The sequence below is a fragment of the Pinus tabuliformis genome, chromosome 2_1 (genome assembly GCF_031772625.1).
Source record: "Pinus tabuliformis cultivar Carrire ecotype Pingquan chromosome 2_1, CPIR1, whole genome shotgun sequence".
NCBI classification, from domain to species: Eukaryota; Viridiplantae; Streptophyta; class Pinopsida; order Pinales; family Pinaceae; genus Pinus; species Pinus tabuliformis.
The window spans coordinates 72948301-72967683 of record NC_142299.1 but is presented as its reverse complement, the minus strand read 5'-3'; the positions used below and the strand labels follow the sequence as shown (position 1 = coordinate 72967683).

General features: G+C 39.5%; 1 protein-coding gene across 3 annotated transcripts in view; it reads left to right on the top strand.

Moving 5' to 3' along the window:
* The window catches only part of LOC149198838 (uncharacterized protein At3g49140-like), a 200554-nt gene extending 184146 nt beyond the window's left edge, over positions 1 to 16408 (top strand). For all 3 annotated transcript variants that reach the window (XR_016253736.1, XM_089402182.1, XM_089402183.1), the window contains exon 11: positions 15952 to 16408. Coding sequence is in view for 2 of the 3 variants with exons in the window: in XM_089402182.1 (XP_089258308.1) it covers positions 15952 to 16059 (108 nt within the window). In the remaining variant the exon portion in view is untranslated. The remainder of the gene's footprint in view (positions 1 to 15951) is intronic.
* The last annotated feature ends 2975 nt before the right edge of the window (positions 16409 to 19383 follow it).

Here is a 19383-nt window from a genome sequence, read left to right as displayed (position 1 = left end):
TGATCTCTCGATCTAGCTGGGAGATCTACTTGCTTGGTAGATTTTGCATATCCATCTTCTTTAGTTGTCATAGAAGGACTTGACTCCTTTTCAAATTTTTGTTTGTAACCAAGACCAATCTTGTTGCTGCATGATCGCTGGTTGCTGATGAGTTCGTCCAAAGTCTTTGAGCTTTTGGTGTAGTTTTGAAGAGTTTTTCCATTTTTTACTTCCTTTCTTAAAGAAACGATTTCAGCTTCCAATGCTTCTCTTTCCTTGTTGTTTTCCTTCAATTCTTTCCTGAGCGATTCTACAATTCGTTTGTATTCTTCAACCTTGATTTTAAGATTTAGGACCTGTTCCCTTTCTGTCTTTAATTCGTCTTCAAGAGTGTTGATGTGCTTCTTCTCGGCCTTGAGCTCTTTGATAACCCTGATCACTTCATTTTGAAATTCAACCTCAGTCATTTCTTCTTCTTTGTCTCCTTCTTCGTCAGGTGCCTCTTGCTTATTGTGCTTGGCCATAAACAATACTCTTTCGTTGAATTCTTCTTCGTTATCATTGTCTTCTTCGAATGAGGAGCTATCTTCTTTGGAGAAGAAACTTTTCTTAAACCATTTCTTCTTGCCTTGCTTGTTGAACTTCCTAGGACTTTTCTTTCCTTTTGTAACCTCATTTTTGTGAGGACATTTGGCTGCAAAATGCCCAACCTCACCACAATCAAAACATATTAATGGAAGTTTACCTTTGAATTTTCCCATAGTTGTTCTTATTTTCCATGTGAAATAGGCAAACTCTTTATTTGAGAATTCTTCTTCATCTTCTTCCTTTTCCTCATCCTTACAATTGTAAGTTTTTGCTTTTGGAGTCTGCTTGTCCTTACTATTCTTCTTGGATGCGACAAATGCTGTTTCTAAGTGAGATGTGCCACCCTGTTCTTCAATCGTCATTTCATATGCCGTAAGAATTCCATGCAATTCATCTATGCTGAGATTGATTAGATTCGATCTATCTTCCAAGATAGATACCTTAGGGTTAAATCTTGCTAGCAAGGTTCTCAGGATCTTTCGAACAACAATTTTCGTTTCAACAGGTTCTCCCAAACCTTCCAATGTATTTGTTGTTTCATCAACACGCTGAAATTATGCAACAATATCTTCATCTTCCCTCATTTTGAGTTGCTCAAATTTTGCTCTGAAAATTTGAAGCTTTCCTTCTTTCACCTTTGAGTCACCTGCATATATATTTTCAAGCTTGCCCCATATCTCTTTAGCAGTTTTGCAACTCAGTACCTTAAGATTAACAGATTTGATAAGCCCACTCATAATAAGATCTTTAGCCTTTGCATCATATACTATATTTTTCTTACCTTGTTCATCTTGGGTCGGTGTGAAGCCTTTGTCAACGATTTCCCATACTTCATATCCTTGCGCCAGCAAATGAACTTGCATTCTTCCACTCCAAAGTGCATAGTTATTTCCATTGAGCAAAGGAACTCTATTCTTAGTATACTCCATGATTTCCTTCCAGTTGTTAGACTGCTATTGAAGGAACCAAGCTCCGATATCAATTGTTGGAACCATTGAGGGGGGGGGGGGGGTGCAGGGTGAATCAGTATTCCTTAGCAGTTAGCACTTTTAAATCTTTTCAGAGCATTAGTTAATCTTCAATTATTATTAATGTTTATGCAATAATAACAATAAATAAAAGAACACAATAGGCACACAAATTTTAGGTGGAAAACCCCCTTTAGGTCAAAAAACACTAAACGCTTTTCTAATAAATTCTTTAATCTTCAGCGCCAACTGAAATGAAAGCAACAACTTCCTAGAATTCTAGAAAAACATTCTTCTCCAGCTCCCACTGGAAGGACGCCCCAATGCCCTTGTTTCTTCAGCAATCAACTTAATGGATGCCCCAACACCCTGGACCAACCTACCACCTTGAAGTGTTCACAGGCTCCAACCTGTAGGCAACTTCATGCACCTGCCTAGCACCTCCCTGCCACCCTATAAAGACAAAAGTAAATACAAAAGTGTGGACTCCCGTACCAGGGACAATGATCCACGTTACAATGATATTACAATGATTTTGACTGAACACCCAATCACGCTATGACCTGCAACCCAACCATGACATCATCCCAATAGAGACCCCTGTACCTCCCAACAATGCCTTTTCGACTCTAGGCAGATTGACTCTATTACAATAATGACTCTTTTATAATGATGATCCTTTACAATAATGACTTTTGATAAGACTTGACGCATGACACTGCTTCTTGGATCACTTGCAGCTGCTGATGCACTGTTGTGCTTGCTTCACATGATGGTATTTTGGCACTGCATGTTCTTCCAGTATGTGTCCAAGTCCTAGAGTGTCCTCCTTCCTGCACATGCGTTAACAAACAAGACCCAAACCAATACACAAACAAAATGCTTACACTGTCCTGCAAAACATTTGTCAGAGAGATATTCAAAATTCAAAATATAAGCACTGAATGGAAATACCTCTCTGTAGCAGACTTACCCTTGTTGACGCGTTGTCCTTGCTAGCTGCAGTGATCCTTTGAATGCATCGTAGATATACTGTTAAATTGCAAGGCTTTGCACTGTCCCACAACAATTTTCCCTCAATGTTGAAATCTACTTAATATGCTTTGCGTTTGATGTTATGTCTACCCTGTCCTTGATGATAAGGCTGCACTGTACTAAAGGCAGTCCTGTAGGTCTCATTGCTTACTTCTTGAATCTGTTGTAGATTACCTTCTTTGATAACGATGATGAAACTCTACTCTTGTGTTACCAGGCTGCCAATTTAGGTATAACTGTCACTGCTTTGATGCCCTTGATCTTGTTGTGACTGTTCTGAATATTTGCACCTTGACTGGAATCAAAGGACAATGTATATAGTTCTGAAATTCCACAGATCTGAGCCTCAGAAGTATGATCAAGCCGAGAAACTGGGTTGGAGTTCACAACTGGACCGAACCAAGGAGATTACATATGACTGAAGCTTCAGAACAGAGCACAGACGGATACACAATGATATGATATGCTGAGTTTTAGGTCTGCATTTAGTTCCTTAATCACAGATCTGAATTTGTTAACCTCGCAGCTCTTGGAAGTGAGTAGTCTTCCACAAAAATGCTTCAAAAGGACCAGATATGAACTCGCTCTTCCTTAAGTATGGACCTGTAATAGATATACTTCAACGAAACTTCAGACCCAAACATAAATTGACCAAAATATGCCCTATACTTTCAACCAAACTTTGCTCTTCTTGAACTGATATATTTCAACGAAACTTCAGACCCAAACATAAATTGACCAAAATATGCCCTATACTTTCAACCAAACTTTGCTCTTCTTGAACTCGGACCCTGCACCTAAAGACCTGCAATAGATCGAATCTTTAAACCCTCAAAATACCAAACCCTATCCTTAAAAGTGTTCTGCATTAGTAGCCCAAGGGTAGCTGAAATAATTTCAGAGCTAATCTTACGGATAAGTCATTTTAAGTGCATCATAGAGAAAGATGTATTATCTCTTTTATAGACTAAGGTTTAATTGGAAGGGCTTGTACATATGAACGTTAGAGAATTTTACGAGGTAGAGGTTAGGGAGGCATATTAAGAATTTATTTTAAATGTGCCATGTAATCCAAAGGTCTCATATTTTAATAACTTAGTAATTCTTAATAAATACTAAATACTTTAAAAAATAGCTTTAATAAAACTCTTAATACTTATTACTTAAATAATAATAAATATCCTTAATTTAATTAATTACTACCCCTTATTAATGTTTGTGCTCTAAAAATTTGAAGTCAATGATTGGCTTAGTGCATATGGTCCTACCTGAGAGTAAAGTCAATGATTGGTTTACTATCTTTGGATTTTCAATTTATTCAACTTATATGCGGTGAGATTACGGTGAGAATACACATTTTCATTAACCTTTCATTAATCTCTAATGCACCCTTATGAACTTTCACAAATCTTATTGCCGCACATTAAACCTTCTTAACCTTATTGCCGCATATATATAACCTTCCCCACTCTTATACTCTGGTTATATTTGGACTCAACCCACAAACCTTCTAAACGCTTTATTTCTATTATAATTCATTCATAATAGAAATATTCCTTAAACCATGCGTAACCATACCTTTTCCACCTTTCCTCAGCCTTTGCATGTTTCTCGATGCATGCCTTATCGCAATCGCAATCCTTATGAATCACACTAACATGCCTTCCCTTCGCATCTGATATGCGATAACGCAATCGGATTCCAAATACAACACAATTGCGCCTATAACCTTCTTGGGTCCGCTCTCATCGCATATCGCAATATCGCATGTCGCATTTGTTAAGGTCTAAGGTCTATCTCCCATGGAATATTGCGATGCGATCAAATCGCCAATTGCATCGAACTTTGCATATCCCACTTGCTTGAGGCCAAAGTTCATACACAATTGGAATATTGCGATGCGAGATTCAACAACGATCCTTCACTGTGATCAGAACATTTGATCCAACGGTCAACAATGACATTGCATGTTGCAATCGCAATTCCCTTAAGGCTGGTTCGTTCACTCCTGTGATAAGTTGTGATGTGATATTAATAGCTCTGCTCCATGCGACTTGATCTCGTCCGTTGATTTGTTAGATCCAATGGTTCCTGTGCACTAATGCTGCACTTCTTCGCTCTTCTCTTCACTTGGGTTTTTACACCAGTTTTCAATGTTCTTTGTGGTTTCGGGTTTCTTCAAGGTTTCTCGTTCTTCTGCTATTCCGCTGTGCACTTCCTCCTGAGCTTAACTCTGCGTGATTCTTTAATCACGATCATTCCTGGACTTTACTTTGGTCCTTCGAATGGATTCAACGATCCATTATAATCCTTCATGTCATTCTTTCCCTCTGTATTTTGCTGAACTCTGCCTGCATACATATATTATACAAAATTCCGATTCACTCATAATTCATCATTCAATACTCGAAACACACACTTATACAGGTTTGGAATTAAACCTCTGTATTGATAAACAAACATTTACACAGTTTCTCTATCTTTGGCCTGATCTTCTAATGTCAGTGGCCTCTATTTCACACTCTGCTTGTAGGCTTACAATCAAACCTGTCTAACTAGCTAACCAGCTAATTATCTAACTTATCTAACCTCTGATTTTGCCTTTTAGGCTTACATTTATACAAAAGGATTCTAAAACCAATTCCTGGTTTAGATCCATAAACTCCTCAACAAAATCCTAAAATCTCTTCCTCATCCCTAAGGATCCTCTCCAATCCACAAAATCATGAACTAACTCCTAATCTAAGATTTACAATCAATTCTCAAATCCCTCAATCTCTCAACTATCCTAAATCTCTCATATTCTCCTACATTCGAGAATATTTACAAATATGTCTCACAATATTCAATTAAATCCTATTCTCATTAAAATCACTCAAAAGCCTAAATAATTACATTACTTCAACACTTAGGAAACCAACTTCCTTGGAAACACAAGACCCCCTATGTCTACTAAAATACAATGATATTATTGGGCTGAATGCTCCTACATCAGAGGGAAAAGTGGTTCATCGAAATTTAAATTTCAAAGGCCGACTTCAATCTGTTGTCGACTCCTTTCAAAGGTTGTGTCTCTTCATCATCGTCAACAGTATAAATACCACGTTGGGGTATCATCCAATTGCACGTGAATTTTGATCTGAGTTCTTTCAGGGTTCGAATGGCTTCCTCAAGGTTCATATAGCTCTTGATTTTCTGTGGTTCGATGATACTTGATGGCTCTTACGGATGGCATCGCACCCATGTTTGTTGAGGCTCGGGTGGCATACCTCATAACCCTCTCGCTTGGCACAGTGGCATATCTCAGAGCACTCCACTTGGCACTGCTCATCTCACTTTATGGGTTGCACATCTATTTGTTCTGTGGAATGGGCAACACATCACTATCTATTCTGTTATTTGGGCATCACCATATGGGTATTTCATTATCGTATTGACAATGAATTGTTTTGTATAGGCATCATGTCATATCACATCACCTTTTGGATAACACAATGTTTTGTATCTCATGGTCTTAGAGCATTGATTTTGAAACAGGAAGAGAAAATCCAGTGCTGAGTAGTAAGACCGAAAGCTGCACTTGGCAACAGTTTGAATCCCCTTGAAGGGATTGCACAGTCCTTGCCAAGAGGTAGAGATTTCGACGAAATCTCTCTCTGAGAGAGTCGACAGAGGTACGATTTCCGAATCGTGAGCTTGCAGAGGCAGAGGGAGTGATGCAGAGTCCTATCACAGTGCTTGAAGGGCGCAATTTCTGTTGGGGTAGAAATCTACTGGAAAAGAACGAAGAAACGTAGAAGGGGAATTTTCTCCTCAGATAAATTTTCCGCAGAAAGTTCGAATTTTTCACTTGCTGAGCAGTGACTAGAGGAGTCAATTCGACAGTCAGGTGAGATGGCATCGCATGGGCTCAGAGATCAGGACATGTTGGACGGAGCCTCCAACTATGTCATATGGAAGATCAAAATCTTAGCTATTTTGTAGGAATATGATCTCGATGCCTACGTCAAAAGTGTTGTGGTTGTTCCTGCTGACAACGATCAAAGGAAGAAGTACAAGGCCGAGCAGGTGAAGGCAAAGAGGCTCATTCTTAATGGAGTTCGAGATCATGTGGTCTCACACTCGCTGGGCAAGAATACAGCGTGGGAGATATGGGAAGCCTTGTCGTTTCTGTATGAAGGCTCTTTCGAACAACGAAAGATGTATTTAGAGCAGAAGTTGCAGCGGACCTTGATGCAGAAAGGAGAAGGGGTGAACCTCTATCTTCAATGTCTTCAGGACACTAGAGACTAACTTGCTGCAGTGGGGTCCACTCCTCAGCCAACCGCGATGGTGAGGATAGCCCTGAATGGACTCTCAGATGAATGGCAAGTTTTCGTCCAAAGCATATTGGGCAAGGAAAAACTACCTTCGTGGGAGGAAATGTGGGAAACTCTTCAACAGGAGGAGTTAAGGAGGGACCTAGTGAAGGTCAACCTCAATGGCAACAGTGGGAGTGGCACAAAGACAAATGAGGAGGAGGAAAAGGAAGCGCTAGCATCGAAGGGAAAGCAAAAGCCGAAGCGAAAGAAGGACATTTGGAAGGTGAAATGTTTCAGATATGGCGAGATGGGTCACTTTGCATCTCCTTTGAAGAAAAAGGGTAAGGACAAGAAGCATGACCCAAAGGTTGCAACCGCGAAGATAGACGAGGAAGAGTATGCCATGAGTGTGCCCACACAAATCCAAGAGGGAGATGGGGTGATATTGAGCTGTAGTCGAGAAGACTACATGTGGGTAGGATCCTTGAGGAGTCCACCTCTTGGATCAATTCCTTGCTACACAAGCCCAAGATTCAGCATTAGCAAGATGAACTTAGTGTCAGATGGCGTAGGGGATTGCTTGGAGGATATATGCAGTAGCATGGGACCAGAGACTGATCAACGCAAAGCAAGGTTGGTAGCAGTGCAGTTGGCACAGTGCAGAAGTCAGCAGCAGCGCAAAAGATTCAAAGGGTCAGAGACTAGAGTAGTCAGATTCCAACATTCATGATATTATGCTGAACATAGTTAAGTTCAGTTAATTTTGGATGTTTTTCATTTGCTTCTCTCAGCAACTGAGTTGCAGTACGGATGCAGTGTTAGCAGTGGCAGTGCTAGCAGCATAGCAAATGCAGGGTTTGAGAGGGAGATGTAGTACAGATGCAACAGTGGCAGTGGCAGTGTCATGGGTAGCAGTACCACAGTGTTGGTGGCAGCAACAGTGCAAAAAGGAGGTGCTTCAAAAACAGAGCAGCATGCAGGTGGACATTGTTGCTAGAGCACTTTCCTCACTAAGAAGGAGTGTTAGTTTTTGGTAGCATCAGAAGTGCTCTAGCCTTGAAAATTGGTGGAGAGGCTAAGGCACATGAGTTCTAAAGAACCTAGAAACCATTTGGTGAAATTCCACCCGGATTGTATTTTATTAAAATAATTAATATTTTTAATGGAGTTCCTAAGTCTAAACTTAGGGAAATTAAAATATTAATGGGTATTAATCAAAATATGGGTGAGAATGATCTAGAAGGCAGATCAAGTCATGTTTTAATCTTAGCCGTTGATTAGAGATTTAATCTCGACCATTGAAGACTCAACAGGAAAAGTATAAAATGGAGGCTCAGGGTTCATTTGTAAACACACACGGAAAGAACAAATTGATCTAGAATTCGATTTCTGGGGCTAGGAAGCTAAGAAATTCAAATTAAATGATCATTCAGCAACAGAGGGGCAGTGAGAATCCGGGAGAAGGACTTTCCGGAGAATACTGACAGAGAGGTGGAGAGAGCTTGCAGAGAGGCAACATAGTAGCCAGGAGAGCTGACGCTGGGCCAGTCTGGGCCCACGCAACCTTGACGCAGAGCCAAAAATGCCAGCGCAGAGGGAAAGTTGCCTGTCACACAGAAGCCATAATTGTTGGAACAACCGGGATGGTTGACACAGAGGGTAGAAGAGGTGATGCAATGCTGACATAGAGCCTGAAAGGCTGACGCGGGGCCTACGCAGGGCCAACACAGAAGTAGCCGGGGTTAGCCAGTTTTGTTGCTAGATTAGCCAGAATTCTGCTGGGTGAAGTGAGGTAAAACTCACTCAGATTTTCTGCCAGTATTTTCTCTGTAAAGGATTGTTAGATGAGCATCTTAGATTTGTATTCAGATATTTCTCCTGCATAATAATAAACCCTCAGAACTGTTGCACCAGTTTTCCCGCATTGGGTTTTTCCGGGGACTATTGTGTCCAAAAATAAGTGTGTCCTATGTATCTTGTTCTTTGCTCTGTTTTCTGTTTCATGAGATCAAATATTTAATTAGTTTAGGCTGCAGAAGTAATTTGCTTCAATATTCAGAAGAATAACTTGATGAATATAATTTAAATCAAGTAGGTGAAGTAGATATAGATTTGCTGCAGTAGGGGTTCCTTCAGTGTAGGAATTTTAACAGGCAGCGCATCACTAACTATTCTGTTATATGGGCATCACCATATGGGTATTTCATCACTGTATAGACAACAAATTGTTTTGTATGGGCATCATGTCATATCACATTACCTATTGGATAACACAATGTTTTGTATGGACACAATTTTGGGCATTACATCATCACTAGATATATATCACGTGGCTTTCGTTCATATATATATATATTGTGGCACTTACCACAATGGCTCATGTCATTCCTGAAGTGGCTCGTTTGGATCTCAGAAGTTCGTTGCTTGCTCTATGACTAATTCCTATAGCGATATGTATTCACATTCCTGTAGAAACCACCTAATAGGATACTTGGTTAACTCCATTTGGATATTAGAGACATTAGCACACGCCAAAGCCCGCTATGGAAGGGCATGCCATTATGAAGTGTCCACCTATTGTCCATGGTTTGTAAGCTCTTTAACTCAATTTCCTTTAATGACTTGTTGTACTGGAAGGCTAGGGGACACATTGGATCTTATGCAGGATTGCAAATGCTCTGCATTTTGGGTTTGGTCTCCCTAAGGTCCTAACCCTCCCGAGGGCTACATTGCCATGTGTAGGGTGTATGTTGAGAGCCATGGGCCTCCACAATAATAGACAACACTCCATGGATCCTTGGAGATGTTCAGAAATTGCAAGAGATTCGTCTATTGGACGAGGAAGATGCACCTGGTTCACCATGCCTAGCCAACCCCACAGTTGTACCATGCACTTGGCAGATGACCCAAGACTTGTACGCTGATGTGGCATCACTTACACCATCCTTTGAGCCCTTACAAATGGTCTATAGGCATCTTCGATCTACTTGGAGACCCATGAGGTTACTTGTGTACCCTCACACCTAGTGGGAGCACCAAAAGTTTATTATTTGGAGAACAAGGGACCAACCCCTTGTCCACTATTTTTGGGAGTCTGATTCATCAAAATGGCACTTATGGACTTATTCAGTCTTCTCAGAAGGCCCAACGACATGTATTATTGATCATTTGACCTCTTGAAAGGCTTATTCTTTTGTTTATGAACTAGTTTGGTGGGCTTGTCACCAAAAGTTAGTTTTTTTGCACATTATTTTATTTTAGGGGCTAATGTAGGCCCTGTGACCCACCATTTTGTGGGTGATATCCCTAGGAGAATTTTTGTCTTCAAGATGGTCGTCAGTGGGCAGCCTTGTAGCCACCAACTAGCTCATTGTGCCACTTCAATGCCACCTGAGCCAACCATGTGGTTCCTCACCCATCTTTCATGATCGTATGTTTGAAGTTGGGCCTCCTGAACCTAAAGGTATGCCTTGTCATTTGGTAATTGAGTATTGTAGTTTGTTTATCATGGACATTTTTGGGCATGGATTAATGGGGGGATTGGACAGAAAGTATCAGCCAAGTCTGTGCTCTTGTCCCCTAGACCCCTTTTTGGATATTAACGTTGAATTCTAGTCCCATGGGATCTCTTTTGCTAACCATTTGGCTTTAGGGATGGTATTTCACGGGAAACCTTGATTTTGGTTGTGTGGTCCCACTCCCTCATCTGCATACATTACCCCCTTTCCATGCATTATTATCACATTCATCATTTCTCCCGCTCGGGTCCACATTCGTCCACTGGGTCCACATAGGGCTAGCTCTCCCCTTCCCCTTGCCCACACCTTGGGTCAAGCCTAAAATGATGCCTTAGAGGTTTATGCATCTGAAAAAAAGAAGGTAAAAGCATAATTGGCCACATTCAACAAGAAAATGTACTAGAAAATGCAAAAGATGGCTGAGACAAACACATTTAGCATGTGGGCAAAAGCCAATACATGAGCTCTACCCCATCATCATGGCCATCACCCTAGTTCCTATAGGTTCTATGAGCCTCCTTCATCATATAGGAACCCATGACTGTCCCAACCCCTGGTGGGAAATGAACCGCCGGACCTTAAAAGGGGGTATCCATTACGATATCTCACACATCATGCTCTTACCCCTCGAGCCACATGCAATTAATTGAAGAAAAATCATAAAACGACAAAAGGCATGTAAAGCACGATGGAAAAATCAAGGTCGGGGCACCTCATTTACCATGATTGCTCCCTCCTATACATTATATACCCCAGTGTGAGCTTCCCTTCTAATAACTACCCTTGTACCCCATCATGTGGCCTAGGGTTGCTCCTTCTCATTCTCTACTCCATTCACCTCTTTATCACATGCCACCACCTTTTAAAGGATGTACCTTGGATATATTATCCCCTTTAAAAGTAGAAACCACCTAATGGGATACTTGATTAACCCCAGAGTTTGGAGACATTAGCACATGCCAAAGCCCATTATGGAAGGGCGGGCCATTATGAAGTCCCCACCTGTGGTCCATAGTTTGCAAACTCTTTTACTTAATTTCCTTGATGACTTGTTGTAGTGGAAGGCTAGGGGACGCATTGGATTTTATGCAGGATTGCAGGTGGTCTCCGTTTTGGGTTTGGTCTCCCTATACGGGATCTTAACCCTTTAGAGGGCTACATTGGCACATGTAGGGTGTGTGTTGAGAGCCATGGGCCTGCACAACAGTAGACAACACTCCATGGATCCTCAGAGATGTTCAGAGATTGCCCGAGATTCACCGATTGGATGAGGAAGATGCACTTGGTTCACCTTTGCCCAATCAACCCCACAGATGTACCATGCACTTGGCAGCTGACCAAGGACTTGTAGGATGATGTGGCATCACCTACACCATCATTTGAGCCCTTACAAATGGTTTATAGACATCTTTGAATTACTTGGAGATCCATGAGGTCACTTGTGTTCCCTCATAGCCATTGGGAGCGCCACAGGTTTATTATGTGGAGAATTAGGGGTCAACCCCTTGTCCATTACTTTTGGAAGTCCAATTCATTATTTTGGCACTTATGGACTTCATCAGGCCTCTTAGAGAGTCCAACGACATGCATTATTGATCATTCGACCTCTTGGGAGGCTTATTGTTTATTTGTGAGCTAGTTTGGTGGGTTCACCAATAGATAGTTATTTGCACATTATTTTAGTTGATGGGATAATGTAGGCTCAAATTAGGTAATTCTAACTCCTAATGAGTGTATAAATTGGAGAGCCATGAAATCATTTGTATCATCACTTTGGATTGGCCCTATTTTCTCTCTTGAGAATTTCACACTTTTTCTTGGAGGATGAATTGGAGCCTTATGGCTGAATTTTGATATGTGGATTTGGTTTATCTTATTTTGGAGTTTCTCTATTGTCAAATTGTGGATGGTTGGATATGTTCTATTACATGTAAGTACATGCTTTTAATATTATTCTTGTTTTACTTTGTCATATACATTGGACTGGGATTCTCACTATTTTTAGGGCTAATTGTTGCATGCATTTACTGTTTAAATTGTGGAATATTGTCTCTATATAGCATCTCTCAATGTATTGGCCATGTAATTTGAATGAAATCTCCTAAGGGTAATTCTGTCAACGAATTTATCTTGATGAGCCATCACCTTTTGCACATTGAAGTATAAACGCTGCAAGATTGCTTCTTCAGAAAGTTAGCGAAGTAGTCTTGACTCTTGAGGCCTACATGACTAAGAACCAAAAACCCATATTTATCATGGAATCCATTCTCCCAAGACTAAGGCACTGTTCTACCAAGAGGTGGTCACCTAAAATCAACTCCTTTTCACCTTTTCCTAGGTCTAGCCAAGTTGGATCACCTAGGGCATCATTTTCCGGATGAAATAGCCCTCCAAAAATTTTGATCTCCTAGCCTCTTTGTGCTAGTGTCTCCTCAAGGCATCCTCCAATTTTGAAGCCATTTCGATGGTGGAGTTGTGAGAAAAGCCAAGACCTAGCTTTGAGATCAAACTTTTCCCTAACATCTGCAAGGCTAGTGAGGATCAATTCAACATCTTTAAGTGAATATTCTTTCCGTGATCCTTTCCCCCATCTTATCTAGCTTAAGAACATCATTGGTTGCTAAACTCTTTCCCCCTAACCTAAGTTGGTCCACTGGGTCTTGTGTGGTCCCGTTCCTTTGAAAAGTCAATTCTTCAAGAACCATCCGGGATACCAATTTCAATAAGGATTTTAGGGATTGGGAAACTCTTTCATAATTCATACTCCCCAAACCTGACCCTCAACTCCTCCCATCCTTCTTCTAGAAGACATTGTACCTTGCTTAGAAAGCAAGCAAGCTCTATCCTTCAACCTCTTCTAGAAAGGGATCATTTGGGTCACTCCACATCCATCCATTGATTTATCCTTCATAGGTGACTCCATAATATACTGGGTCTCCTCCCATTGGTGAAAATCTGTAAATAATAGGTAGCCTTAGCTGAGGTGACAATGAGCTAAGTCTGCATTGGCTGCCCTTGGTCTAACATTTGCCCTTTAGGGAACTCAGTTTAGGTCCCTTGCTAGTTTGAGCGGTAACAGGCCCAGGTAGCTAAATCGAACTCATTAGAAGTGTATAAATAGAAGTGATGAGGATTCATTTTAGCATCATCACTTGGATTTGGAACTAGTATCTCTTTAGAGATTTTCGCTATCCTTCTTGGAGGACAAATTTTTGGAGCATGGAATGAATTTTGATGTTTGGATAATTTTCATATTTCTTGGAGCTTCTTGATGGCAAGTTTTTGGATGGATGGATATATTCTTATACATGTAAGTACATTTTAATGCTATTCCTTCTTTCTAATTTTGCCACATACATTGTCGCTGGGATTTCGCTATGCTAGGACTTATTTGTTGCATCTCTTATGTGAAGTTGTGGAAATTTTGTTTCTGGATAGTGAATGCTTCATGTATGGGCCATGTATAATGAATGAATGTTCCTAGGGATGTTTCATTACTGAAATTCATCTTGACAAGCCATTTATCTTGCAAAACGAAGTATAAAGTCTTTGAAGTTGCTTTTGCTGCTGCCCTAGTGCCAAGTAAAGTTGTCTTTGAAGCCTCCTTGACCTAGAAAATTCAAAGGTCCATAGTCATAATTCTACCTGACTCCAATCTTCCGAAAGAATTAGGCACTGGTCCACCCAAAGGTGATCACCTTATACCTATTTTCCTTCTCCACTTTCTTCTTCTCTAGGTCTAGTCCTCTAGGTCACCCAGGGCATTAATTATCTCATGATCTAGCCATCCAAATACTTAGATTTTGGTCCACAACTGCGCTGGTGTGTCCTCATGAAGCTCTTCAAAGCTTATGAGATTTCAACAGTGGGATCTTGAGATATCGCAAGCCCTAGCTCGAAAACCAAGTCTTCCCCTTAGTTTCCCTTAAGCTAGAAACCTCACAGGGATCTTTGCATTGCCTTCGATTGAAAATTCATTCTTGGATCCCTTTCCCCTCGCTAACTAGGTCAAGCATATTATTGGTTGCTAAATCCTATCTTCTTGACCTAACCTGGGTCCACTTGGTCTCGTGTGGTCCCATATCTTATCAAAGTCGATTCTTCAAAAATCACTTGGGAAACCAAGTTCCACAAATATTTTATGGTTTAGGAAGCTCCTTTCCAAGTCACATTCCTTAAGCCAAGTCCTCAAATCCCTATTCCCCTATCCTAGAGAACCTTGCACCTTTCTTAAGATGCAAGCAAGTTCCGCTCTTGAGTCTCTCCTAGGAAAGGGTCATCGAGATCAACTCACATCCATCTTAGTTAGTCTATCCTTCGTAAGTGATTCTCTATATATTGGGTCTCCTTCCATCGGTGAAAATCTGTAAAGAGTAGGAAGCTTTAGCTGTGGTGACAGTGGGCTTTAACTTCATTGTTGTTATTGACCTAGCAAATGTCCCTCTAGGATCCCTGCGAGTTTGAGCAGTAACACTTCTGACGACAGCTGGTCAACAGAGTGTTGGGGCATTTGTCAGGTTGTGGCCTGAATCACAGGGCATTGGGGTGTCCTTCCGGTTGCAACAGGTTACAAGGGTGTAGTAGCGTCCTATAGGTTGTAGTTTGTAAATTAGGGGGTTGACGCCTCCCTCAATTGTAGCTGAAATCTTGATGTAATCAATTTTCTTTTAACAGGGAGAAGACAATTACTAAAGAAGCTTTCGGTGGTTTTGGTTTTTGACTCGGAGGGGGTTTTCCACCTAAAAATCTTAGTGTCCATTGTTTTATCTTTCTGCATTGTTGTATGGTGTTGTTTATTGTTGATTATTGTTTATGATTATTTGAATAATAATAATAATAACAACTAAAGATTAATTGACGCTTGTAAAAGGATTAAAAAAAGTGTAAATTTCTAAGAAACACTGATTCGCCCCTCTCAGTGTTTCGAACACACTAAAGTGAGAGGACAAGTTGTTGTGACAATGGGTGCCCTTCTTAGAGGTTCCCTCAATTTGTACTCTGGATTGGGGCTTTTACCATACAATTTGGGAGGTAACAGTACCCAAGGCAAACCAGATTTTGTAAAAGCTTAAGATTTTGTCAACATGTCGGCGGGAATAAAACCCGGGTAGGATAATAATCTTTCCTCCCAACCACCCATGCTAGACCCAATTCATGTGTTTCATCTATGGATCTAGCTTACTACGGTGGCATATCACTTTAATTGGATTTTGTGCCACATTAATACACTTCTTCCTCCTATTTGTTATACATTGTTATTTCTAAGATGGTGCTGTTATTTATCGTCTTCTTCGATTAGTGGTCATTGTTTCTCCTTCCTTACTTTCATGCATAGCTAACTTACTATGTCAAATATCTTTTTATTTTTCTTCTTCTGGCATATGTGGAACAGACTTATTGTAGCCTAGATCAGAGCAGTCTTATTTTAGCATGAAGTTATTAAGTAAATATGAATTATAATTGCTCAACATCTTTCTTTTCAAATTATTGTAAATACCTTCAGTTTTTTTTTGGGGGTTGGCACATGATTGAGTATTTAAGAGCTGTTGTGGAGATATGCAGGCTACTTCTGAATATGCCGCTGAAAAGCAGCTTCGACAGTTGTTGTTTCCTCGGTCTCGACGTAGTCGTCAAAAGCATCGTCAAACTCGCCATCAGAATAATCAATAATATTTGTATACTACTTGTAAATGCTATAAGATTTTTAGAATTTCTAGAATTTATGCCCAATTTGAAATATCACTATCAATGTTCAGTTGGATAAGAACTTAAAAGATATTGCGCACTTTACATGTGGTTGCACTTATGCTGAGTGAAATGGTAAGTGGGTGAGCTGCACAATAAAAAATTCATAAGCAGCTGGTGTCCACCTTCTATGTTATGGTGAGATTGTGGTGTTTAATAAACATGGGATTTCTTTTGAGTCATGAGCTCAGCTCAAATTCTAAAACCAAATTTATGAATTGTATGAAAGTATTCACGCTTCCAACTACTTTTATAAAATCTTCATTTCAATTTACGAGCACAATATGAATGGGGAAAAAGTATTCCATCTTTGCGTTGTTGTTACTTTTGTTTGAGGGCCAACAGTGAGAGAATGAGAGTAATGACTATACATGAATGAGTACGGAAGAAAAGTACGATAACGGAATTATGATTTAAATAATTATTCCAACAATTCAAGATTCTGTTTGTAAAATGATATGAAATATTACACTTGTCTAGGAGATGGATTTTGTATGTAATTATACTGTTATACTAACATAAACTGCCCTTCCAGTGTCTATTTTTGCAATGGCTTAACTAAGCAGTGCAACAAATGGGTTACTTTTTGGAGTTTACCATTACACTAGAAGTTTTTGACCTAATTACCTACCAAAGAAGGCCTTCTGGTTATTTTACTGAGGCCACCTATTGCATGTTGAAGATAAATTTATAAGGAGTTAAAGGTATGTTCCATGCTTGTATCATAGCTATCAACTTGCAGATGTCAAATCAGCAAATATTATCTATGCTTCTCAATTATAAATTTCAGTACTTAACTATGTATATGTCCTTCCATCGTGGAGACTAATCTGTCCAAGATAAGGTTTCTAGTTCATGGTCGTGTTCCTTATCTGCAGGGGAAATATACATTATCAAATTTAACAGTTAAAGAATCACTGTGTTGTAGAATTCTACTGAACATGTATTGTAGAAGCAGAAAGATATTTATGATTTATGTCCGTATGTACATAATATGCAAAGAAACAAGCATGTTTTCAGTTACTGTTTAGAAGATGGGCACAGACCATGTTGCATGACATGGCATCCTTTCAATTACTGTTGTGAAGATGGCCACCTTCCGTGTTGCATATTGTTTGTGATTTATGTACACAACCATTTTCCATAACCGTTGTGAATCATTAATTGTTTTGCTTGCTATAAGGTTAATTTGGTTAATTTTCTTTGTCAATATTAACATATAATTAATCTCTCCTGGGGATTAGTAAAGATTACTTGCGATTAGGGACATCGTATAGATATAACTACCAGTTAAAGAGAGCCCCCGCTAGAATAATTTTATTGTTAATAGAAGGGCTAAAGCCTAAATTCCAGGAACTTATTCAAGTTCATGGCTATAGTTTTCACTTGTTATAAATGCGAAGTTATTAGTTAAGCATGCCAACTATCGGTTTCATTACAAAATGTATTTATTGGTATCTAAACACTCTATTGATCAGTTTATTCATGTCATATAACTTTATGTTTGGATTACTCTCACGTCCAAGCAGTTTCGGTCAATGTTCTGATGGATTATTTAGACCACATTGGAATCCTGTTTCACTTGGTGATTGAGCAGGTCTAAGAGTATCAGAAGCCTACCATGGTTGATAATACGGCTCATATGGAAGGCAAGGAATATGCTGATATTTGAAAATAAAAGATTGGATGTGGGGTGGATCTCGTCAAAGATCTGTGCATGGTATGAAGAACTTGGACTCAAGAATGCAAAGCAGAAAATACAGAGGCTACTAGGTGTTCCACAATTACTGGATTTCCTCGTGGTTTCTTTGATGGAGCTGCAAATTTGGGTCAATGTGGGTGTGGCACGGTAATCTACAAAGAACCTGGTGAACCAGTTCCATCTGTGTTGGTACGGAGATGTGGGCACCAATATTAGAGTGGAAGTCATTGCACTTTGGGGCTTACTGTTTTTTGCAAGACACATCAACCTGGGACAGATTAACATACATGGTGATGCAAAGATTGTTATCGACTGGATAAACGAGAGAGCCAATCTCAATGCACCTATGCTGACTGGATGGATGGAAAGAATTCTGAATCTCAAATATTTATTTGACCTTATATCCCTCTCTCATGTCTATCGGGAGCATAATTTCCTGGCAGAATCATTATCAAAGAAGGGACTTTCAGCTACACTTGGGCGTTCCCATTTCCAGTTCTTCCAGAATGGACACAGGAGGGAGGAGGGATCCATTCCTCTTGGTTAACTTTCCTATTGTTAGTTTCTGTAGAGAAGTTATGTTTGTTGTTACTTCAGTTTCTTTTATATGCTTTTGATAATTTTATAGTATTAGAAGCGTAGTATAAGATGATGTTAACAGTGTTTTTGAAGTGTTCAGATCCCCATTTTGGGAGGGAACTATTTACAGTGAATTTTGAATAGCTCATTAGATCTGTAGATACATATGGCTGATGGTAGAAGATATGGGCTATTATTGGCTATGTACCGGTTTTCTCAATCAATGAATATCAGAGTTTTTTTCCTTATAAAAACAAATTATTATTTAGACAAGTTTTTTGCTTTTACAATAAAAATACATGTAGGATTGCATATGTTAATTTTAAATTTTTGTCCGAATCCCTTTGGGTGTTTTAGAAAATGATAGAACATGGATTGCATGAAAATAAATGAACTTTATTTTTTTCCTTTTGCAAAAACGTTGCTTTATTGTAATTGTGATAATTTAAATGTTTTGTCAGCAATTGATATTTATCAGTATGGATAATTAAATTAATCCTTATTTTTTCGGTTGGGTTGTGGGTATAATAGTTGAGATGGGACGTCACCATTATGATGGCTAGGTTCAAACCCTAGTAGGGATAAAGCCCTCGAAATTAAGTTGTTGACCAAGTTTGATGGTGATTTATATGTAGCATTGTTTAAGAAAAAATGATCTTCATTTCTTTTGTTAGGACACTCTTTAGTTTAGCTACTCTATTTGGGCTTTTTGTTGGAAAAATTGAGAGGAGGGTGAATAAGTATTTCCCTTCTTTTACACAATTGGTTAATTTATCCATTTAAATATTCAGAGCATTAAAACAAACATGGAACGTCATCACATCATAAGATCAATACACATAAGATTTCTATTCACAAATGCTTCGTTATGTGTGGTTACATACAACTTTACATGATGAACTGGAAGGAAGTGATATACTCCCCAAGGGTTTTACTGGCAAGGCTAGAAGGAAGCAAACACTCTCTAA